Genomic DNA, 23,072 nt, shown 5'->3' with positions numbered 1-23,072 from the left:
AGGAGGAAGGAGGGGGAGCGCTGGGGGATGCGGGGGGGCCGGACCCCACGCGGGGAGCGGGGCCGGTTTGGAGGGGGCGGGGGAGCTCCTCGGGGGCCATCTCGGGTGGGTGGCACGAGGGGGGCTGCTGGCACGGGGTGGTGGTGGCACGGGGTGGGCAAGGTGGCACTTTGTGGCTGGCGCTGTTGAGAGAGGGACTCGGGGTGTCACTGGGGCTGTTCCCACACGTGGGTGGCACACGTGTGTTCTGGGTGGATGGCAAATGGTGGTGGTGACACAGGGTGATGGTGGCGCTTCGGGGTTGTCTCCTGGCTGGTACTTCTTGGGGGGGAGGGCGTCTAGGGGCGTCACCGGGGCTGCTCCCGACTCTGGTGACCCGCACGGGTGCTGGGTGGGTGGCACAGGGTGTCCTGGATGGTGGCACGGGGTGGGCGAGGTGGCACTTTGTGGTTGCCATCTGTCTGGCACCCGTGTTGGGGGGGGGGTCTCGGAGTGCCACCAGGGCTGCCACCTGTCACACATGTGGATGGCACAGGATGTGTCCCGGGGGCACAGGGCACCCTGGGTGTTGCCGTGCCCCAGGCGAGGCACCACACATCCCGATGACACCGGTGCCATCCCTGCCCTGGGTGACACCGGCCCGTCACCCCATTCCCGTTGGGGTGATGCAGGGAGCAAATGGGGTGGAGGCTCCTGTTCGGGGGTCGGGAGACCTGGGTCTTCCCCCCAGGCTGTGCTGGGTGGAGGGGCTTTACTGGTGGGCCCAGTTTACCCAGTAGGACCTGATTTCCAGTGCCCCCCAGGGCAGGCCTGTGGTGGGCCTGGGGTTGCAGAGGAGGGTGTTGGCATTGGGGGGTGGCACTGGGCGTCTCCCCGCCCGATGGCCCCAGTGCTGAGAGGAGCAGGGCGTGCTCTGGGAACGCACTCTCTTCAGGTGCCCTTCACCGACCTGCTGGATGCGGCCAAGAGCGTGGTGAAGGCGCTGTTCGTGCGGGAGAAGTACATGGGGCTGTCGCTCCAGAGCTTCTGCAAGACTACGGCCCGGTACCTGCAGGAGCTCTCCGAGAAGCCCCTGGAGACCCACCGCTACGAGGAGGTGCCCGAGACCCCTGTGGCTGCTGGTGAGCCCGGTGTGGGGGGCTCTCAGTTCTGGGCTGGGTGCTGGAGGAGCTTCTGGGGTGATGTTGGGTGTCTCCTGGCTGCAGATGCCCCTGTGCACCCCCCGTTTGCCGAGCAGCACCCCTACGAGATGTGGGATCCCCAGAAGATGCCAGCAGACCTGGGCTTTGGGCTGAAGATGGTGGATGGTGTTGTGCATGTCTACACCAAGCAGGACATCACTGACAAGTGAGTTTTGTGAGGGGGAGGGTCCTACTCACTGGGGTGATGAGTTTTTGGGGGAGGCTGTGTGACCTCCACATGTGTCCCCCCCAGGAGCACGGAGCTGGACCTGCCGTACCCCGACCTGCAGGAGTTTATCGCCGACATGAATTTCCTCATGGCTTTGATCATCAATGGGCCCATGTAAGGGGAAGGGTCCCACGGGAGGGTCCTGCCCTGGGAGGGGTTCTGTGGTGGGGGTGTGACAGAGCCCTGGGGACAGCCCCAAGGACATGGCAGTGACTCTGGCACACGATGCTGGTGCAGCTCCCACATCCACCCTCACCAGTGTCCAAGAGTCTGTGTCCCCGTATCTGTGGGGGCACCAGCCTTTTGGGGCTGGATGTTCTGCTTCCTCACCCCCAAACTGAGCCCCTCTTCCCCGTTTTGGGCAGCAAATCCTTCTGCTACCGCCGACTGCAGTACTTGAGCAACAAGTTCCAGATGCATGTGCTGCTCAACGAGATGAAGGAGCTGGCAGCCCAGAAGAAGGTGCCTCACCGTGACTTCTACAATATCCGCAAGGTACCTGTGGATCCTGAGCTAGTCCCGGGTCCCGGGAGGTTCCTGGGGAGTTCTTGGAGGGTCTCAGGGCTGAGCATCACCTCACTGCTGCAGGTGGACACCCACATCCATGCCTCGTCCTGCATGAACCAGAAGCATCTCTTGCGCTTCATCAAGCGGGCAATGAAGAAGCACCTGGATGAAATTGTCCACGTGGAGAAGGGGAAGGAGCAGACACTCAAGGAGGTGTTTGAGACGATGAACCTCACAGCCTACGACCTGAGCGTGGACACACTGGATGTCCATGCGGTACGGGAGGCTCCCAAACCCTGGGGATGAGCGGAGCCCCCAGCCCATCCTTGATTGGGGTGTGGGATCTTCTCCAGGGGGTTTTCCAAGGGCGTGGGGGGTTGCTGGGGGCTGTGGATGGGGGTGGGATGGGCGGTGAGGAGTCTCATGTCACACCTGTCCCACATTCAGGACCGCAACACCTTCCACCGTTTTGACAAGTTCAATGCCAAGTACAACCCCATCGGGGAGTCCATCCTGCGGGAGATCTTCATCAAGACGGACAACCGCGTCTCGGGGAAGTACTTTGCCCACATCATCAAGGTGGGCCACCTCCCCTCCTCGTGGTGGCGGTTCAGCCCATGGCCCCTTCCCAGTGGCCAAGCAGTGACGGTTGTCACTTGTCCCTTCCCATCAGGAGGTGATGGCAGACCTGGAGGAGAGCAAGTACCAGAACGCGGAGCTGCGTCTCTCGATCTACGGCCGCTCCCGGGATGAGTGGGACAAGCTGGCCCGCTGGGCCGTCAGCCACCGCGTCCACTCCAACAACGTCCGCTGGCTCGTGCAAGTGCCCCGGCTCTTGTGAGTAAAGGGGGGACAGGAGCCCTCAGCTGGGCTGGGGAGACCCAGGCCACCCCACTGCTGGCTGGGGTGGGGTGGGGAGGAGGGATGGCCGGCTCTGAGTGGGGTCTGTTCCCTGCAGTGACATCTACCGGACGAAGAAGCAGTTGGCCAACTTCCAGGAGATGCTGGAGAATATCTTCCTGCCACTCTATGAGGCCACGATTCACCCTGCCCAGCACCCAGAGCTGCACCTCTTCCTGGAGCATGTGGGTGCTGCGTCCTGCTCCTGGGGACACCCAAACCCAGCTGCAGCAAGGGGTGACATCCCATCCTGGGGCTGTCTCTTGTGCAGGTGGACGGCTTCGACAGCGTGGATGATGAATCCAAACCAGAGCATCACATCTTCAACCTGGATAGCCCTTTGCCGGGCAACTGGGTGGAGGAGGACAACCCACCCTACTCCTACTACCTGTACTACATGTATGCCAACATGACGGTGCTCAACCACCTCCGGCGGTAAGGACAGCCCTGGGCCCGAGCCTGTGCCCTCAGGAGGTTCTGGGGAGGTCACAGGGGGATGGTGACAGTCAAACACCCATTGCAGGAAGAGGGGCTTCCACACCTTTGTCCTGCGCCCGCACTGTGGCGAGGCCGGTCCCATCCACCACCTCGTGTCAGGGTTCATGGTCTCAGAGAACATCTCCCACGGGTTGTTGCTGCGCAAGGTGAGTGGGGAGGGGGTGCCTGGGGGGGCTGGGGGTGTGGTGGGACCCTCCCTTACCCTGCTGTGCCCCACAGGCCCCTGTGCTGCAGTACCTGTACTACCTGGCGCAGATTGGCATTGCCATGTCCCCGCTGAGCAACAACAGCCTCTTCCTGAGCTACCACCGCAACCCCCTGCCTGAGTACCTCTCGCGGGGGCTCATGGTCTCCCTCTCCACCGATGATCCTCTCCAGTTCCACTTCACCAAGGTGAGCATTTGGGGGGACACCAGCCAGTGACCCCCAAGAGCAGCTGTAGGGTGAGCACGGGCTGGGTGGTGGGGTGGAATTGGTGGTGGGGTGGGATTGATGGTGGGGTGGGATTGATGGTGGGGTGGGATTGGTGGTGGGGTGGGATTGATGGTGGGGTGGGATTGGTGGTGGGGTGGGATTGGTGGTGGGATGGGATTGATGGTGGGGTGGGATTGGTGGTGGGGTGGGATTGGTGGTGGGATGGGTTTGGTGGTGGGATGGGATTGGTGGTGGGATGGGATTGGTGGTGGGGTGGGTTTGGTGGTGGGGTGGGGTTGGTGGTGGGGTGGGATTGGTGGTGGGGTGGGATTGCTGGTGGGGTGGGTTTGGTGGTGGGGTGGGATTGCTGGTGGGGTGGGATTGCTGGTGGGGTGGGATTGCTGGTGGGATGGGATTGGTGGTGGGGTGGGATTGGTGGTGGGGTGGGATTGGTGGTGCAGTGTGTCTGGTGGTGAGCTGGGGCCACTGCCAGCACTGGTGGACTCTGGAGGGTGCTGATGGTGTGGAGAGGATGGGAGGAGGTGGGGACCCCGTCCTGCCTGAGGGGTGTGTGTGGCAGGAGCTGAGGGGTGTCTGTCCCCAGGAGCCGCTGATGGAGGAATACAGCATCGCCACCCAGGTGTGGAAGCTCAGCTCCTGCGACATGTGTGAGCTGGCCCGGAACAGCGTCCTCATGAGCGGCTTCTCCCACAAGGTGAGGCCCGTTCCCTCATTGCCAATTCTGCAGTTTGCCTATTCCTAATCCCCATTTGCCGCCATTTCCCAATTCCTATTCCCAATTTCCCCATTCCCCCGTTTGCCCACCCTCCTGCCCAATTCCCATTCGCCCCCATTGCCCCATGCCCAATGCTGGCCCGTCAGCCACCGCATCCACTCCAGCAACGTCCGCTGGCTCGTACAAATGCCCCGGCTCCTGTGAGTAAAGGGGGGACAGGAACCCTCACTGGGCTGGGGAGACCCAGGCCACCCCACTGCTGGCTGGGGTGGGGTAGGGAGGAGGGAAAGCCGGCTCTGCCCACTCCCATCCGCAATTCCCATTCCCACTCCCAGTTCTGTCATTCCCATTCCCCCTCCATGAGCACTGGCAGCACTCGGGAATGCCGGGCAGCCACGGGACCCTCTCCCGTGTCCCCCAGGTGAAGAGCTACTGGCTGGGTCCCAACTACCTGAAGGAGGGTCCGGAGGGGAACGACATCCGCCGCACCAACGTTCCCGACATCCGTGTGAGCTATCGCTTCGAGACGCTGTGCCAGGAGCTGACGCTCATCACGCAGGCGGTGCAGAGCGCTGAGCTGGAGCCCATCCAGGAGGAGGATGTTCTCACCATCTCCCTCGGCACCCACTGACCACCCAGATCCCCCCTGAGGCCCCCAGGGCCCCGCCGCCGTCCCCCCACCTGCTACCTCCTGCCCTGGGAAGGGGCCACTCCTGCTGCTGTCCTGGTGCCACCAGTGCCACTGCAGGGGATGGAGTTTGTTGAGTCCTCTCCGTTTCATCTTGGTTTGGTCATTTTATGGGTGGTTTTTTTTGTCTTTTTCTGTTGTTTTTAACTGGTGTCTCCTTGCTGGCTTGGGCCCTGCTGGGCCTGATGGGACGAGGAGGTGACACAGGGGAGGGGGGCCAGGGGTGTCCTGGATTTACCTCCCACGTTGAGGATGCAGTGACAGGGCGAGGGTCCCGGGTGCTGGTGTGGTGACAGTGTGGGAGTCCCAGCCCAGCCCCACCTGCATCCTGACACTCTTTAACCCCTCAGCGCCTTCTCAGCCCGCTCTTCTGCCCTGTGGGGACAACCAAAGGAACCCAGACCTGAGGTCTCTGGTGTCAGTGGGGACACAGTGGCCCAGAGGACAGGGGGATGGTGCCTGGTGGGGGATGTTCCATCCTCTTCACCACAGGGAGGAAGGCAAAGGGTGGGATGGGGAATGTTTCATCCTCACCAGCTCAGGGATGAAGGGAAAGGGGACCGGGTGACATGTGTCCCTGGCCCCAACACTCCCAGGAGATGTTTATTTCTGGCCCAGATCGGGCTGGACCAGGCTTCTCCCATCCCAGTGGGGCATTTCCCCCTCTATTCCTGCAGTGCCCCATCCCAGTCCTGCTCATCTGCATCTGGAGCCGGCATTCCCAGGAAAACCTAATGGCGACTATGAAAACAACAAAGTTTTGAAAAAAAAAAAACAAAAAACAAACCCTAACCAAGCATGAAAAATAAAAGTATTTAAGTAAAACACTGAAATTGCAATGGGGTGAGGGGGGAGCGCAGCCCCAGAGGGAAACTGAGGCACAGAAGGGGGTTGTGTGTCCCCTCATGGCCTGGGTTTGGGGGTCCCCAGGGTGATGTGGGAGGGTCAGGGGACGGATCCCGAGCGGTGCTGGCTGGACGCCCTGGCACCCTGCCTGCACCCGCGGGTGCCAAGGGGAGGGGACAGGGGAGGCTCCTGTCCCGGTCCGTAGTCCGTCCCAGTCCGTGTTCTCGCAGAGCCTCGGCCGGGTGTCGCCATGGTGGTCACGCTGGGGTACTGGGACATCCGTGGGGTGAGTGGGATCGAGGGGTGACGGTGGCGTGCTGGGGACGGGGGTGGGCGCGGGTCTGGGGGTGCTGGAGGTGCCAGAGCGATGTGGGAGTACTGGAGGCCCCAGGGTGTGGGCGAGAGGTCCGGGGGGGCTTTGGGATGCCAAAAGCGGGTGCTGTGCCCCCCAGCTGGCCCACGCCATCCGCCTGCTGCTGGAGTACACGGAGACCCCCTACCAGGAGCGCCAGTACCGCCCGGGCCCAGGTGAGCGGGGGGCAAGCGGGCTGTGACTCCCCCAAATCCCTCCACCCCGGCACCCTCGTCCCTGCTGTGTCAGCAGCGGGGGGAACGCCCCCAGTTCGCGGCGTGTCCCGCTGCCGCCGCCCCCAGGCCCTCCTGCCAGCTCGGGGCCGTCACCTTTGTCCCCTCCACACCCCCCAGTAAAAAGACCTTGGCCCCTCTCTGGGGCAACGCTCTCCCTTATCTGTCCCGGGAGGGGTCACCCGCCGTCCCGGGGCAGAGGGGCGACACCCCCCAATGTCCGCATCCCCCCACTGCTGGGGGTGCCACGAGTGGGGCAGAGGGTCTGGGGAAGCCACCCCCCCCCCAATCTCTCTGCCCCCCCAGCCCCCTGACTATGACCCGAGCGACTGGACCAACGAGAAGGAGAAACTGGGGCTCGACTTCCCCAACGTAGGTGATGGGGAGGGCGGTGTGGGGAGGGCGGTGTGGGGGTCACCGGGGCTGACTCCCACCCCCCGGTCCCCCCCAGCTGCCGTACCTCATCGACGGCCCCACCAAGCTGTCGCAGAGCAACGCCATCCTGCGCTACATCGCCCGCAAGCACAACATGTGTGAGTGGGGAGGGGGGGTCCCAGCGCCCGGGGGGGGTCCCCGGGGTTTTGTGGGGGGTGGGTTGACACCTCCCCACGCCGCAGGTGGTGAGACGGAGGAGGAGAAGCAGCGTGTGGACGTGCTGGAAAACGAGCTCATGGATTTGAGGATGGACTTCGCCCGGCTCTGCTACAGCCCCGACTTCGTGAGTGCCCCCGCGGGGGTTTTGGGGAGGACGGATCCCCCCCAGACCCCGGGGTTGTCCCCCCACAAGGGACAAGGGGCCGAGCCACCACCAGCACGGGCACGTCCCTTGCCTGGCTGCAGTCAGGGGGTGATGCCCCCTGGGTTCTGTGCCGGCAGGGGGGAGCAGCCCCCCCGAACTGTGCCCCCCGCTGCCGTGTAGGAGAAGCTGAAGCCGGCGTACCTGGAGCAGCTGCCCAAGAAGCTGCAGGAGCTGTCGCGGTTCCTGGGCTCCCGGCCCTGGTTTGCAGGGCAGAAGGTAGGTGGGGGATGCGGGGTGGCTTTGGGGAGGCCCTGTGGGGGCTGACCCCCCCCTGCCCCTCCCCCAGCTCACCTTCGTGGACTTCCTGGCGTACGACGTGGTGGACCGGCTGTGCATGTTCGTGCCTGAGTGCCCGGAGCTGAAGGGGAACCTGGCCCAGTTCCTGCAGCGCTTCGAGGTGAGCAGGGGCAGGGGACAGCCCGGGGCCACTCCGGTGTCCCCAGCACCATCTCCATCCCTGACACCTCGGTGGCTGTGTCCTTGTCCCATCCCAAGTCTCATCCTTAAATCCCCAGTGTTTCTGTCTCCATCCCCATTCCTGTCACCCCTATAACCCCATCCCTGATGCCCTGGTGTCCCCATCACTGACATCCCAATGACCCCATCCCAATCCTGACACTCCAATGTCCCAGTTCCTGACACGCCGGGGTTCATCTCTGTCCCAGTCCCTGACCCCCTGGTGTTCCCGTCCCTGTCCCCAACACCCCGGTGTCCCTGTGCCCGTCCCAGGCACCCCAGAGTCCCCACTCCTGACCCTGTGGTGTGTCCCTGCATGTTCCCACGTGTCCCTTTTCCCCAGGCCCTGGACAAGATCTCTGCCTACATGCGCTCGGGGCGCTTCATGAGAGCCCCGGTTTTCTGGCGCACGGCCAAGTGGAGCAGCACCAAGGACTGAGGGGCTGACCCCCCCCAGGTCGCCCCCAGAACTCCCCAATAAATCGTGGGGGGCTCCCCCTTGTCCAGCCGCTGTGTGGGGTGCTCTGAGCTGCTGGGGGGCTGTGGTGGGAGGTGTGGGAACCCCTCATGTGTGGGGTAACCCCTGGGGGGGATGTTGGGCCCTCCTGGATCCTGGGATGGGGGAAGCCATTCCCCCCTGCGTCCCCGGGATAAGGGGAACCCCCATGGAGACTGTGGGGACCGTGGTGGGGTCTCTGTCCCCCCCAGGATAGTGAGACCCCCCCCGCAGCTTAGGGGATTGAAAGGGGGGACCCCGATGAAGCTTGAGGGGGTGTTACAGAGGAACCCATGGCCCCAGGATAAGGGGGTTCCCGTGGAGTTTGGGGGGTCACGGGGCTCCCAGGAAAAGGGAGACCCCATGGAATTTAAGGGGCTGCAGAGCCCCAGAATAAGGGGGATCCCACGGAGTTTGTGGGGTTGGAGCGTCCGCAGAATAAAGCGGTCCCGTGGGGATGGATGGGGTGTGTCTCAGAACCCCTGGGATAAGGAGAAGCCCACGGAATTCGGGGGGTCGCAAAGCCACGGGGATGGGGAGGGTCACAGAGCCCCCTGTTGAGGGGGACCCCCATGGACCTTGGGGTGGTCGCAGACACCCCAGGGTAAAGGGGGCCCCGTGGGGTCAGGGGTGGTCACAGAACCCTGAGGACAAGGGGGTTCCTGCGGGCATGGGAGGGTCGCAGAGCTCCCGGGCTACGGGGAACCCCATGGCGTGCGGGGGGCTGGAGGAGCCCTCGGGATCGGGGGGTTCCATGCGGGCGGGGGGTCACAGAACACACATTCTTAACGGCAAGAATCACGGAACCCTTTTGTTAAGGGGGACCCCCGGGATAAGGGGGGGCACCCCCGAGGAGCCGCGGCCCCTTAAGCCCCGCCCCCCGGACCCAGGGGCGTGGCCGGTGTCACGCGCGGGGGGCGGGGCGGAGATCCGCGCGCGCCATGGCGGTGTTGGGGGTACTGGGACATCCGCGGCGTGAGTGGGGGACCCGCCACCGCTCTGGGGACCCGCTGCCTCCTTGGGGACACCGCCACCCCGCCGGGGGGGGGCTGCGGGGACCCCGGGCTCTCCTGACGGGGATCGGGGGGATCCTCTTGCTCTTTTTCGGGGCTCTTCGGGGCTCCCGCCGGTGTTTCGGGGGGCTGCGGAGGGTCTCCGGGGGTCCCTTTGGTCGTTCGGGGGCTGCAGGGGATGTTCGGGGGGGTGTGGGGTCCCTTCTGCGCTTTTTGCGTGACGTGGGGGCGGTTCTGGTTTTGGGGGTGGGGACTGTGGGGTTTCCTTTTGTCTTGGGGGGGCCGCGGGGATCTCTCTGAGCTTTTAGGGGGCAGTGAGGGGTCCTCGGGGGTCCCACTGATTTTGGGAGATCTCATCCCTGGCTGCGGGTGGTCCCTTTGGGCGTGTGGGATGGCCGTGGGGCATGTTCGGGGGTCCCCCCTGTCTTCAGGGAGTTTGTGGGGGGTCTCCTGTGTCTTTTGGACATGCTTTGGGAATCCCTCCGGTTTTTTGGGGGAGGTGGCTGTGGTGGACCGTTAGTCTTGCGGGGATTGCAGTGGGTCGTCCTTGGGGGGGCTGTGGTGGGTCTGTGGGGGTCCCTCCGGTCTTTCGGGAGGTCTTGGGCTCTCTTCTAACCTTGGAAGGAGCTGCGGGAGTCCCTCAGGTCTTTTGGGGAAACTGTTGGAGGTCTCCATGATCTTTTGGGGTGTCTTGTGGGGGGGCTCTGGGGGTCCTGCAGCACTTGGGGGTGGAAGGATGTTGTTTTTGGGGGGGGGCCCTGTGCAGGGGGGTGCTGACTGGGGTACTGGGAAGGGCGTGCAGTGTGCCCTCCCCCGTGCCTCAGTTTCCCCACGTGTGAGCCAGTTCCGGGCTCACGTGTGGGGGATGTTTTTGGGGGTGTCTCACTAATCCCACTCCCCAGCTGGCCCACGCCATCCGCCTGCTGCTGGAGTACACGGAGACGCCCTATGAGGACAAGCTCTACAGCTGTGGGGAGGGTGAGGGGGGCTCAGGGGGGCCCCACACCACCCTCAGCCTCTCTGGCTTTTGGGGAGGACACGACATCACCCGGCTCCCCCTTCCTTCCCTTCCAGCCCCTGACTACGATAAGAGCCAATGGATCAACGAGAAGGAGAAGCTGGGGCTTGACTTCCCCAACGTAGGTGCTCTGGAGCTGGGGGGGGCATGGCTGGGGGTGTCCCTGTGTCCCCATGTCCCTCTGTCCCCTCAGCTGCCGTATTTCATCGACGGCCCCACCAAGCTGACGCAGAGCAACGCCATCCTGCGCTACATCGCCCGCAAGCACAACATGTGTGAGTGGGGCTGGAGTGGGATTGGGCTTGGAGCAGGATTGGGATTAGGTTTGACTTCGGTTGGGTTGGGGTTGGACTTGAATCCAAGTTGGGCTTGGAGTAGGGTTAGTCTTAGGCTTGGGCTGAGGCTTGGAATTGGAGCAGGGTTGGAGTTGGGATTGGAATTGAATTGGGGTTCGGTTGGGCTTGGTTTGGGGTTGGAGTTGGATTGGGGTGCAGGGTGGAGTGGGGGTGAGCATGGGGCTGGAGCTAGATGGACCCACAGCCAGCAGAGGGCTGGGGTCGGGGGGTTTGGGGCAGGGGGCTGGGGTCAGGGGGGGTTTGGGGCAGAGGGCTGGGGTCGGGGAGGGTTTGGGGCAGGGGGCTGGGGTCGGGGGGTTTGGGGCAGAGGGCTGGGGTCAGGGGGGGTTTGGGGCAGAGGGCTGGGGTCAGGGGGGGGTTTGGGGCAGGGGGCTGGGGTCAGGGGGGGTTTGGGGCAGAGGGCTGGGGTCAGGGGGGGGTTTGGGGCAGGGGGCTGGGGTCCGGGAGGGTTTGGGGCAGGGGGCTGGGGTCAGGGGGGGGTTTGGGGCAGGGGGCTGGGGTCCGGGAGGGTTTGGGGCAGGGGGCTGGGGTCGGGGGGGGTTTGGGGCAGAGGGCTGGGGTCAGGGGGGGGGTTGGGGCAGGGGGCTGGAGTCAGGGGGGGTTTGGGGCAGAGGGCTGGGGTCCGGGGCGGTTTGGGGCAGAGGGCTGGGGTCGGGGGGGGTTTGGGGCAGGGGGCTGGGGTCAGGGGGGGGTTTGGGGCAGGGGGCTGGGGTCGGGGGGTTTGTGGCAGAGGGCTGGGGTCGGGGGGTTTGGGGCAGGGGGCTGGGGTCAGGGGGGGTTTGGGGCAGGGGGCTGGGGTCGGGGGGTTTGGGGCAGGGGGCTGGGGTCGGGGGGTTTGGGGCAGGGGGCTGGGGTCGGGGGGGGTTTGGGGCAGGGGGCTGGGGTCGGTGGGGGTTTGGGGCAGGGGGCTGGGGTCGGGGGGGGTTTGGGGCAGGGGGCTGGGGTCGGGGGGGGTTTGGGGCAGGGGGCTGGGGTCGGGGAGGGTTTGGGGCAGGGGGCTGGGGTCCGGGGCGGTTTGGGGCAGAGGGCTGGGGTCCGGGGGGGTTTGGGGCAGCAGGAAGGGTTTGGGCCCCCAGCACTGACATCAGCCTGTGCAGGCGGTGAGACTGAGGAGGAGACCCTGCGTGTGGACATGTTGGAGAACCAGATCATGGATTTCCGCATGAGCCTTGTCATGGTCTGCTACAACCCTGACTTTGTGAGTGTCCTGCAGGCTGTGGGACCCCATGGCAGCTTTGGGGACCCCCTATTGGGAGGGTGCTCCCCAGGCTGGCTGCCCATCCTCACCCCTTCCTTCCTCCCTCAGGAGAAGCTCAAGCCGGGCTACCTGGAGCAGCTCCCGGGGAAGCTGAAGCTCTTCTCCAACTTCCTGGGGGACAGAAAGTGGTTTGCGGGGGAGAAGGTACTGCCAGGCCTGCCGAGGGGGCCGAGGGGGCAGGGGAGTGGGTTTGTCCTCACCGTGTCCCCCGATGTCCCCAGCTGACCTTCGTAGACTTCCTCATGTTCGACGTGCTGGATCAGAACCGCATCTTTGAGCCCAAGTGCCTGGAGCCCTTCAAGAACCTCAAGGACTTCATGGAGCGCTTTGGGGTGAGCAGGGGCACCCCGAGGGCACCCCTGGGTGGGGGCGTCCCTGACACTGTGTGTGTGTCCCCAGGCTCTGGAGAAGGTGGCTGCCTACATGAAGTCCAGCCGTTTCCAGAAGATGCCCATCAACAACAAGATGGCCAAGTGGGGCAACAAGAAGTTGTAGGAGCTCGGCATGGGGCTCGGAGGGTGGGGGGGAGTCCTAACCCAGCCCCCCCAGCGTCCTCCATCCTTGGGGGGGGGATGGCACCACTGGCATGGCACCTATCCCCACATGCCCCCCAGGACAATAAAGTACTTTGTAGATGTTGCACCCTGAGCCCCCCACAGGCCTCGTGGTGTTGTGGGGGCACTGAGGTGGGTCCACCCATGGCTGGGGGTTGGTGGGTGTGGGGTGAGGGGGGTCCCTGCTCCAGGGGTCCCGGTCCCGCTGGTTTGGTTTGGGGGCACCAGCTCAGCCCTCCCTCGTTGCCCTGGGAAAGGAACCCCGTGCCTCCTTTCCTCCCGCCCCCGCTCCTCATTAGCACATTCCTAATGAGCTCTAATGAGGCAGCCCTGACAGAGCCTGGGGGGAGGGAGCGTTGGTGCCCTGCCACCCACGCAGGGTGCTGAGTGGGGTGTGCTGGGGACAGCCCTGTCCCCAGGGGCCCCTCGCTGCCATCAACTCGCCGCGATGGGGGCCAGCAGTGTGCCCTGGGTGCTGCGGGGGGGCGAAGTGCCGTGCCCCCTCCCTGCCCTGCCTCTATTCCCGTATTCCCCCTCCCCCGTCCCTCTCCCTGCCCCTGGGGTGTCCCCCCCAGACTCTGCACACCCCGCTGCTGTCACTTTTATTTTCTGCATCAATCGCTTTACATTTCGGGGGCGCAGAGTCATTTCCCAGCGCCTGACCCGGCCGAGGGGGGTGCCTGCCCCCCTGCTTGGGTGGGGGTCCCCAAGAGCCCTCCAGTGCGGGGGGACAAGCCCTGTGTCCCTGGTGGCTTTGCGGGGACGCTCTCTCCTTTCAGGGGGTGGTTCTCTGTCGTGGGGGGCCAGGCAGGATGTGGGGGGTGGGTTCGCCCCCAGGCCCAGCCGTTCCCGGGGTGCTCCACCCGGGGCGGGGACGTGTTGGGGACATCAGCGTGGCCTCGGTGGCTCAGTCCCCGGGACCGATCTGCAGAGAAAGGGATGGGAGAGGTGTCTGTGTGTGGGGGGAGCTCCGGGATGGGGAGGGGGCGTGAGCATGAGGGGCCCCACCGCCAAGGCCAGCCCGGGCGGGGGGATCAGTCCGGGAGCGAGGAGGGGGCGCTGGGCCGGGGGTCCCACACCCCCAGGGACCCGCTGGGCCGGGGAGGGGGCGTGGGGCCGAGGGTCCGAAAATCCCTGGTTGGGGTGGGGGTTCGGGGGTGGGAGTCCCTCACCCCCAGGGATGTCCTGATGGGGGACAGCTTGAAGAGGACCCTCCGCCACTCCTCGGGACAGACACCTCGCAGCTCGGCCGGGCTCATCTGCAGCAGCTCGTGGCCCGGCAGCACCCCCAAGGTCCGCACCGTGCTGCGGGCGGGCGGGCGGGGGTAAGCCGGGCTTGCCTGCACCCGCAGATGGAGCCAGGCGGGTTTTGGGGGGAAGGGGGGCAAAGGGACCACCTACATCCGCGAGAAGCCCTTGTCCATCAGCCAGGCTGTCACCTCTGCCGGCGAGGAGTTGGGTTGCAGGGTGGGGGGACTGTCCTGGAGCGGGGGACAAAGCGAGGGGACATCGGGGTAGCCGCCGGCCACCTCCTCCTGGTGGGGGTGCGCGGGGAAGGGAGGGGAGAGGGGACACCCACCTGTCTGCCGCTGTACCCCGGCTCCGGGAGGGGCTCCAGGATGTTGCCAGGGACGTGCCCTCTGTCCCCCCGCTCGTCCTGCACCAGCCACCACTTTCTCTGCTGGTCCAAGACCTGGGGGAGGTGACAAGGGGGGAAGGGTGGAGGGCCCCGGGGTCCCGACTTCGTCCTCCCCTACGAGCACCCATGGAGGGGACCCCTCCCCTTCCTACCTGCAGCGTGTCCCCCTTCCTGACGCTCAGCTCCTGCGAATTCCTGGCCTGGAAGTCGTACAGGGCTCGGACCAGCCCCTGCGAGGGGGCAGGGACGGCGGATCTGGAACTGGTCAGGGGGTGCATCAGTCGGGGCTCAAATCTTGCCCCGACCCTCCGCATCCACAGGGAAAGGGGACACTTACACTTGCCTGGGGTTGTCCCTCCAGCCGGTGGCCGGTGACTGTGCAGGGGGCAGGGACAGGGAAGGGTGTCGCAAGTGAGTTGGGGAAACTGAGGCAGGCGGTGGGGCGTCCTGGAGGCCGCCGTGGCCTTCCTGCTCCATCACGGGGGGCAGCCACCCGTCCGAAAACACCGGGATGTACGCGGGCACCTGGGCGCTGTTGGGGTACTCGGCCCTACAACCATCGGGGAGGACACCGGGGTGGATGTTGCGACCCCCCCCCCCTCAAGGCCAGCCCCCCCTTTCTCGGTGTCGCGGGCTGGAGCCCACCTGGACTTGTTCCAGGCAGTGCCGAGGCTCTTCCAGACGCCGTAGTCGTCGTCGCTCAGGTTCTCCTCAAGGAATTCCAGCGCCTCCGGCACCAGCAGCGGGCTCTCCACCGCCGCGGCCAGCCCGGGACTGGGGCAGTGCGCCAGCACCTGGAGGGGACCGGGATGGAGCAGCAGCCCCAGGATGGGGGGAGCCAGGGTGATCCCCGCCTGTGTCACACATGGCCGGGCTGCGACGCGTTGTGGGGACACTCACAAAGGACAGAGCAGAGAAGACGAGGCGCAGGAGCTCGGTGGGATCGGGGTTCACCACGTCCCGGCGGGTCCGGCCCTGTGCGGGGGGAAAGGGTGTCCCTTCAGAGACCCCTGTCCACACACAGCCCCCCAGCCCCACAGAGCCCCCCAGTCCACCCACACCTCATCCCTACACAGACCCTTGTGCCCGTATGGCCCCTCCAGCCCCACAGAGCCCCTCAGCTCACCCTCGGTTCCCTCATCCCACACCGCCCCTGCACCCCACAGCACACCTGCACCCCACACCGCCCCTGCACCCCACACCGCCCCTGCACCCCACACATTCCCTGCACCCCACACCGCCCCTGCACCCCACACCGCCCCTGCGCCCCATAACGCCCCTGCAACCCATAACGCCCCTGCACCCCACACATTCCCTGCACCCCACACCGCCCCTGCACCCCACACCGCCCCTGCGCCCCATAACACCCCTGCACCCCACACATTCCCTGCACCCCACACATTCCCTGCACCCCACACCGCCCCTGCACCCCACACAGCCCCTGCATCCCATAACGCCCCTGCACCCCTCCAGCCCCTGCACCCCTCCAGCCCCTGCACCCCACACCGCCCCTGCACCCCACACCGCCCCTGCACCCCACACAGCCCCTGCACCCCACACCGCCCCTGCACCCCACACAGCCCCTCCACCCCACACAGCCCCTGCACCCCATAATGCCCCTGCATCCCATAACGCCCCTGCACCCCACACAGCCCCTGCACCCCACACAGCCCCTGCACCCCACACTGCCCCTGCGCCCCATAACGCCCCTGCATCCCATAACGCCCCTGTACCCCACACGGCCCCTGCACCCCACACCGCCCCTGCACCCCACACAGCCCCTGCGCCCCATAACGCCCCTGCATCCCATAACGCCCCTGTACCCCACACAGCCCCTGCACCCCACACCGCCCCTGCACCCCACACAGCCCCTGCACCCCACACATTCCCTGCACCCCACACCGCCCCTGCACCCCACACCGCCCCTGCACCCCACACAGCCCCTGCACCCCACACATTCCCTGCACCCCACACAGCCCCTGCACCCCACACCGCCCCTGCACCCCACACAGCCCCTGCACCCCACACCGCCCCTGCACCCCACACAGCCCCTGCACCCCACACCGCCCCTGCACCCCACACCGCCCCTGCACCCCATAACGCCCCTGCACCCCACACCGCCCCTGCACCCCACACAGCCCCTGCACCCCACACAGCTTCCCCCATCCCCATGGCCCCCCCATTCCCGCATGCCTTCCCCACGGCCCCCCAGCCTCACAGACGCCCTTTCCCCACGCAGTTCCCCTGTTGTCCACAGCCCCATCCCCACACAGCCCCACATTCCCATTTATTCCCCTTCCCCATATCCCCCCCTCTCCCCCAGGCCCCCCATCCAGCCCCACGGGACCTACCATGAGGTTGAGGGCGTATTTCACCTTCTGGAAGAAATCCGTGTACTCCTCCTTTGGGGGCAGTGCTGGGGGGCAGAGCTGGGGCTGGCACCGGGCTGGCCACACCAGCACCCCAAGCAGCCCCCCAAGAACATTCCCCTCCCTTCCTACCCGGCTTCTTCTTCTTCTTCTTCGTGCTGGCCGAGCTCAGGGCCTTCTTCAGGCGGTCCATGAAGAGCTCCAGGTCCCCCAGGACGTGGTTGAGAACCTCCTGTGGGTGCAGGGGGTCGGTGTGTGCGGGGTGGGAGCTGCCGTGTCCCCATCACCGGGGGGTCGGGTGCCTCGGGACTTACAACATCTCGGTCCGCCTCGGACACGGGCTGGGCGGGGAGCTGGGCCCGCGGCATCTGCGGGGAGTCCGGCTCGTCTGGCGACACCGCAGGCTCCCCAGCACCACCCCCCGCTCCCGGGTAAACTGAGGCACGGCGCAGTCCCGCCCGGGAGTCACCGTGGTCCGAGGGGCGCGGCCCACGCCGGGGGGGCTCGAGGGGCTCTGCCCGGCGCTCCGGGGCCGGGTACGGCGGGGCCGGGACCGGGGGCATGTCCGCGCTGCTCCGGGGCAGGAGGGACGGGGAGGGACAAGGTGAGGGTGAGCTGAGCCCGGGGAGGCGGGGCGGGGTGGGCACACGGGTTTGTGTGAGGATGGGCTGGGGGGGTCCGCCAGTGTGGGGTGAGAGGGGGGTCGAAGCCCAGTGATGGGAAATGGGGTGGGGAACACCCATGGGGATGAGGGGAGACCGAGCTCATGGGTGGGGTGGGGGGGGTCTGTGCCCACGGGGATGAGGAAGAGGGAGTGGGGGGGGTGAACTGAACCTGTGGATGGGGCGGGGGGGTCGGCCCCATGGGGATGGAGTAGGAGGGGTAGGGAGGAGGCTGAGCCCGTGGATGGGGTGAGAGGGTTGTGTTCGTGGAGTGGGGTAGGACGGGGGAGCTGAGCCAGGAGGGGAAAAAGGCCCCCCCCCCCGACCCCTGAGGAGGGGGTAAGTGCAGGGGCTCTTTGGGGACCTGTGGGGCCGCAGGGAGACCCCACAGCCAGACTCACCACAACCTTGGGGAGCGAGACTTGGGGGCCCAGTCGAGCCGTCTCCAGGGAGGGGTCGCAGAGCCACTTACCCCCCGTACCTGTGCCCGTAGTGATTGCTCTGCTCCTCCTTCCTCTGCCTCAACACCTTCTCCAGGCTGTTCCTCAGCGTCTCTGCCTGGCATGGACCCGCTGCCATCAGCCCTCCATTCCGGGGAGCTGCCACCCATTCCTGCCCCCTCCGGGCTCACCCCCAGCCGCTCGCACTGGAAGAGCAGCACGCTGGTCCTCGGCGGGCTCCTCTCCTGGACGCTGATGGCCAGCACCGTGTTGTCCAGCCCGGTGGAGCATCCCTGCACGCTTCCCAGCGGGAAAGCCTCCAGCTCCTCCTGGAAGGGGGAAAACGGCGTGCTCGGTGCCCTCACCCGAATGGCCAGGAAAGGGTTAAAGGGGTGCAATGGGATTGTGGGGATCGGGTTTTGGGGTGTGAGGTTTGATGGGGTGGTGGGGTGGCATAGGAGGGGGATAGCAGAGTTTGGGGGGCTGAGTCTGGGGCAGGGTTGTGGGTGCCAGGCTGGAGGGTTGCCCAGATTTGGGGCTGCCAGGGCTATAGGCGTTGCCAGGGTCGGGGGGCAGTGGAGTATACTGGGGTTTGGGGATACCTGGACCAGGGGGACCGGGATGTGGGGGGTTCCCATAGCCAGGGGTCCCAGGATTCAGGGGATACCCTGGCCTGGGGGTTTCGGAGTGTGGGGATGCCCTGGCCGGCGGGGACCGAGATTCAGGGGGTGCCCTGGTTGAGGAGCGCTGGGCTCTGGGGGTGCCTTGCCCGGGGGATCCCAGGGTTCAGGGGGTACCAGGCTTTGGAGGTGCCCTGCCTGGGGGTTACCTTGCTCTCCACATCGCTCAGCACCAGCTCCTGCTCCTGGACCGCCAGGATGACATCCTGCCCCCAGATCCGTCCCTGCTCCTCCAGCTCCCTCAGGCGCCACAGACAGTCCTCGGCGCTGCGGAGCTCCCGCTCCAGCTGCATCGTGAGCAGGTGCTGGCGGGACGCGGTGCCCGGTGTCACGGGGGGCTCTGGGCAGGCTGGGGGGCGCGGGGCAGTTGGGGGGGGGGGCTTCTACCTCAACGTGGTGCTGGAAATCGTTCTGGGGCTTGAGCAGGGTCTGCCCGTAGTCCTTGCGCTGGTCTGAGGGCACAGGCGGGGTGAGGTGACAGGGACAAGCTGGGCACGGTGGCGGGGGGGGGACCAGAGGGGTTTTTGGGGTGCAGCCCTCACTCACTGTAGATGCTTTTCCCGGTGAGGCGGGCGAAGCTGTTGGAATGCTGGAACGGGGTCCTGTCGTCATATTCACCCCTGGACGGACAGAGGGACCTTTACACCCCCTGCGCCCCCCTCCCGCCCCACCTCCGGGGGTCCGGGGGGACCCGCCCGCCCCGCTCACCGTGAGGGGCTGCTGCTGCTCCAGCGGCCGAAGGGGTCTCCCATCTTGCCGGGGAGCAGCGAGAGTGTCTCGATCCTGCTGTGGGCTCCTGGGCACGGTCCCTGTGTCACCCCCAATGTGTCCCCAACCCCCTGAGGGACATGCCACCCCTACCCCCACCCCGGACGGTGCCGTGTGGCCCTGGCGGCCGCCAGGACCCCCCTGACCCTCCATCCCCCGTCCCCCGGCTCCATCCCAGCCCCGAGGGGGTCACCCCGCGGCCGAAGCCAACCCCCCCCCCATCCCAAGGTGGGGTCGCTGCCCCCGGGGAGTCCCCGCTCACCTCGATCGCTGGCTCCGCCGCTCGGGCTGTGGCTGCGGCGGGTGACAGGGGCAGGGGACAGGACTTGTCATCGGCACCGCACCCACCTGCTCTTTGCCCTCTCGTTAATGCGGGGGAGGGACGGGGGGGGACAAAAACACCTGGCGCCGCCACCACCTCTGCAATCACCTTGGGCCCCCCAGCCCGCGGCGGGTCGTGCTGGCCCCGGGGCATCCAGCGGGGAACGCAGCCCCGGGTGCCCCCACCCCAAGGTCCCCCACCCCGGGGCTGGGTGTCGGTGACCTCCCGCCTGGCAGGACCCAGCCCTGTCACCCGCAGGACTCTGTGCCCTTGCCCGCAGGATAATCCCGGGCACACCCCAAAGCTGTCACTGCCAGGAAAATCCTCCCGGGGTGGTTTGTGCTGAGGAAGGGGCCGGATCCGGGGTGGGGGTCCAGGATTTGGGTGAAGGGTGGATGCAGGGAGTCATCACCCCCAGAGCTGTGGGCTCAGCTTGGCTGGGAGGACACTGGGTGGCCGGGGTCGTGTCTGTGGGATTGGAGTGACCCGCTGAACCCTCTCCGCCGGCACCGATTTGTGGGGTTTGGGTACATTTTAAACCTTTTGGCTTCTCCGGTGCAACTTGAGTGCTGATGGATCAGCTGGGCCGTGTCCCCTGTGTCCCCCAGGGTCCCATCTGCGCTCCCCAGTCCCCCAGGCCGTCACATCCAGGCTGACCTTCTCTCTCCTTTTTCCCCAGGTTTGTGGACCAAACCCCACCGCGGAGGGACCCTGGCGTCCTGCACCCCCCGGGGGTTACACGGAGCGGGGCCCGCCTTTGGGAGTGCTCGGGGACCGCCGGCAGACACGCACGGGCCGGACCTGGGGGAGCAGGCTTTGGGGAGCCGTGAATTCCCCCCGGAGAGGGCAAGGAAGGGGTGCCGCAGTTGGGGCCGTGCCTCAGTTTCCCCGTTCGGGGAGGGGCGGGGTGCAGTCCCCACCTGCGGCCACCAGGGGGTAGCACGTGCCCGTGTGTCACCCTCCCAGATGTGCCCCGCCAGATGTGTCACGCCGCGCGTGGGGAGCGCCAGGTGTGTGAGCGCCCCAGATGTGCAGCCCCCTCAGAGGTGCCGCCACCATCCCCAGATGGGAGCCTCAGGTGTGCGGCACTCGTGTGCAGCTCGCCCAGATGTGCGACCCCCCGAGGTATGTAACCCCCCCAGATGTGTCACGCCTCCTGATGTGGAGCCCCAGATGTGCAGGGTCCTCGGTCCTGCTCGCGGCTCTGACACCCCCGGAGTCCCTGGCGCTGGAGACATTTGGGTGACACTTCTCGGGGCAGGGTGACACAAGGGGCCGCCTGCGGTCCCCGTGGGAGATTTCGGGTTACATCGCCTCAAAATCCCGGCTCCCCCCATCCCGATTTTCTGCTGCGACCCCCCCGGCAGCGCCCGGGGCACGGCAGGACCGTGTCCCCTTCACTCCCACCCCGGCAGGGACCGAGCGCTCGCCCCGCCCCGTGTCAGCTCCTCCCCGTCACCCCACTGGGTAAGCTGGGAACGGCACCGGCTGCGGATACGCTACAAACCCCCTTTTTATTGTTTTTCTCCTCAATTCCTAGCCAGAGGCAACAATTCCCTGCACATCCCCAACCCGGCTGTGTCCCCTTCGCCCTTCCCCAGGCTCGGGAAATCCCCGGGAGACACCAACCCCTTGGGAAGAGACAAGGAAGGGGCTCCGAGGCTTCTGGAGACACAGAAATCTTTTCCTATTTCAGGTTTTGAAACCCCCCCAGCATCAAAACGCGCAAAATCTGTGCAGTGACCCCAAAACGAAGCTGCTTTGGGGAGGGGAATGGCCTCAATCTGCACCCCGTGTTCTGCTCCTGGGGAGGGCACTCCACACCCAGCACCGGGACAGTTGTGGGGACACCATCCTGTCCCCGCTGGGGACACCCGATCAGGCCCTACCCCAGGGACAACACGGGGTTGGGGCATTTTGTGGGGCCAGCAGGCAGAGGGGGACCGCAGGGCCGGCAGTGCTGGAATTCCCGGTGACACATCGCTCCCGGCCAGGTGCCATGAGGCCGCGGGGCCGGGAAGCAGCTGCGGCTCCGCGGGCTGGGTGCCAGCCAGGGACAAACCACCGGCCAGCCTGGATCCGTCCTCACGTCACCAGCCCGGGCTGCGGTGTACCCGGGCCTGTCACCTAATTGCTGGGGACCAGCGTCCCTTCGTCATTTTGGGGACGGCTGGGGACGTTTAACCCCTCGGGGGCTGGGGAGCTCTGTTGGATCAGCGTCCCTGGGTCAGGGCGTGACACGGGTGTCACGACACAAAGCACAGCCCCAGGGCTGTGCCTCCCAGAGATGCACGAATCCACAAGTCCTGTCCTCCAGGGGGTCTCCTCGGTGCGGGCAGTGACCAGCTGATGTCCCAGCTGTCCCGGCTGCTGGGCTCACACGCTGTTTTGGGGTGACACAGGAAAAGTCAGAGGGATGCTTGGTGACACTTTGCTGTCATCCTGCCTCCACATCTTGCTTGGTCCATGGTCACCCTGGCACGATCTCCTGCTGGTGGTCCCTGTCTGTTGGAGCTTCTGTTGAGGGCAGGGAGAGGGTTCTCTGGAGACCTGAGACACTCTTAGAGCACGTGATGCGAGAGAGAGGGCAGGGGGCAAGAGGGTAAGAGGTAAGAGGTAAGAGGCAAGGGTAAGACGTGAGAGAGGGTAAGAGGGTAAGAGAGCAAGGGATAAGAGGTCAGAGATAAGAGAGCTACGTCCTTGTTACAACACATTCTATCTCCTTTTGTGTTGAATATTCTAGCTTACAGTGACCAACCGGCGCGAGATACAAACCCTACAGGCTTTGCATTCAGCCTGTGAGAAGTGCTGTGTTACCACATCATTCTGTATTCTAAACTCTAGAGACTACTCTCCTATCTACCTTTCCCTGATACCTTGGCAGGGCTGCTCCCTTGGGTCCTTTTGTTTGCAATCACTCGGCCCATCACCAGTGAATCACCGTCTTCCTGCCTGCCATGCTCACATCGCAAAGCTGGCTTTCATTTCTATCTCACTTACAGGTTTTATATTTTTAGAATCTCTTGCCAAGCAATCATATCTGTGAGCTTTTCTTGTCTCATCTTTCCCAACTCCTGTCAACCTGCTGGTCCCTTTGTGCTGGGTGTCGCTGAGTGTTGCACCTCCCCTTCCATTCCTGAAGATCCCGTTTCGGTGCTGCCACCAAACCCCTCACTTCCCTGGGAATATCCCTGGAGTCACCCCAGGAGAATCCCTGAAGTGCCAGCGCTGAGCCTGGTGCTGTTGGCTCTGCAGCCTTGTGCCATCCTGGCCCACGCTGCTCTGGTTCATCCTGTTTTCCCAGCGTGCTGCTGATCCCACCTCTTCAGAGGAACAAGACAAAATCTGTGGGGCTTTTTTAACCCGTTGGCTTCCCCACCCCCCTGGTGACACCCTGGGGTTGTTTTCCCTCTCCCATTTCCAAGGGGCGATGGAGGTGGTGAGCGGGTGACATCTGGGGACTCTGGGAGGGGTGTGCCCGTGTCTGGCTCAGCCAGGGGTGTCTGCAGCTGGTGGGTGCTGGCTGGAGCCCTGTGACCTTCACACCACCAGTTTTTTGCTTTGAGGAGGTTGAAAGAAAAAAAATTTTGGATTTCAGTGAGGGAGCTGCACGTGCTGCAGAGCACTGGGGACCTGTCACTTGGGTGATCTTGAGCTT

The 23,072-nt window shown here is 65.4% G+C and overlaps 4 protein-coding genes across 5 annotated transcripts; 3 read left to right on the top strand and 1 right to left on the bottom strand.

Annotated features, from left to right (window-relative positions):
- The first annotated feature begins 127 nt into the window (after window positions 1–127).
- On the top strand, window positions 128–5,284 carry LOC136301202 (AMP deaminase 2-like). Of its 2 annotated transcripts, XM_066204090.1 has the most exons (13): window positions 129–1,121; window positions 1,206–1,347; window positions 1,435–1,524; window positions 1,776–1,905; window positions 1,999–2,193; window positions 2,365–2,496; window positions 2,591–2,754; window positions 2,876–3,002; window positions 3,089–3,252; window positions 3,341–3,461; window positions 3,535–3,708; window positions 4,334–4,444; window positions 4,887–5,284. In XM_066204090.1, exons 1-13 carry the CDS (start codon window positions 263–265, stop codon window positions 5,094–5,096), a joined length of 2,619 nt encoding a protein of 872 aa, XP_066060187.1. In that variant the 5' UTR covers window positions 129–262; the 3' UTR covers window positions 5,097–5,284. The 2 variants fall into 2 exon arrangements, with proteins under 2 accessions (XP_066060186.1, XP_066060187.1); XM_066204089.1 differs by having other exon boundaries at window positions 128–1,121; window positions 1,776–2,193.
- Window positions 5,285–6,082: 798 nt separating this feature from the next.
- LOC136301203 (glutathione S-transferase 2-like) lies at window positions 6,083–8,345 on the top strand. The gene is made up of 8 exons (XM_066204091.1): window positions 6,083–6,285; window positions 6,452–6,527; window positions 6,892–6,956; window positions 7,036–7,117; window positions 7,202–7,302; window positions 7,504–7,599; window positions 7,670–7,780; window positions 8,183–8,345. The coding sequence occupies exons 1-8, from the start codon at window positions 6,250–6,252 to the stop codon at window positions 8,276–8,278; spliced, it is 663 nt and encodes a 220-aa protein (XP_066060188.1). The 5' UTR covers window positions 6,083–6,249; the 3' UTR covers window positions 8,279–8,345.
- A 660-nt stretch (window positions 8,346–9,005) lies between these two features.
- LOC136301276 (glutathione S-transferase Mu 1-like) lies at window positions 9,006–12,622 on the top strand. Its single transcript, XM_066204209.1, has 9 exons — window positions 9,006–9,049; window positions 9,226–9,310; window positions 10,251–10,326; window positions 10,423–10,487; window positions 10,560–10,641; window positions 11,820–11,920; window positions 12,029–12,124; window positions 12,202–12,312; window positions 12,380–12,622. Exons 1-9 carry the CDS (start codon window positions 9,006–9,008, stop codon window positions 12,473–12,475), a joined length of 756 nt encoding a protein of 251 aa, XP_066060306.1. The 3' UTR covers window positions 12,476–12,622.
- Window positions 12,623–13,125: 503 nt separating this feature from the next.
- Window positions 13,126–19,076, bottom strand: EPS8L3 (EPS8 signaling adaptor L3). The gene is made up of 17 exons (XM_066204208.1): window positions 19,033–19,076; window positions 18,871–18,944; window positions 18,712–18,776; window positions 18,474–18,629; window positions 17,836–17,973; window positions 17,676–17,762; window positions 16,857–17,210; window positions 16,675–16,774; window positions 16,525–16,589; window positions 15,074–15,148; window positions 14,819–14,967; window positions 14,511–14,723; window positions 14,326–14,434; window positions 14,114–14,227; window positions 13,936–14,015; window positions 13,707–13,839; window positions 13,126–13,459 (listed from the first exon to the last, which is right to left on the bottom strand). Exons 1-17 carry the CDS (start codon window positions 19,074–19,076, stop codon window positions 13,442–13,444), a joined length of 1,974 nt encoding a protein of 657 aa, XP_066060305.1. The 3' UTR covers window positions 13,126–13,441.
- Window positions 19,077–23,072: the final 3,996 nt, after the last annotated feature.

Source organism: Chamaea fasciata, unplaced genomic scaffold, assembly GCF_029207755.1.
Source record: "Chamaea fasciata isolate MVZ Bird 193981 ecotype frontalis unplaced genomic scaffold, bChaFas1.0.hap1 SCAF_25, whole genome shotgun sequence".
Lineage (NCBI taxonomy): Eukaryota > Metazoa > Chordata > Aves > Passeriformes > Sylviidae > Chamaea > Chamaea fasciata.
The sequence above is the reverse complement of the archived record's forward strand: the minus strand, read 5'-3'. Positions and strand labels throughout refer to the sequence as shown.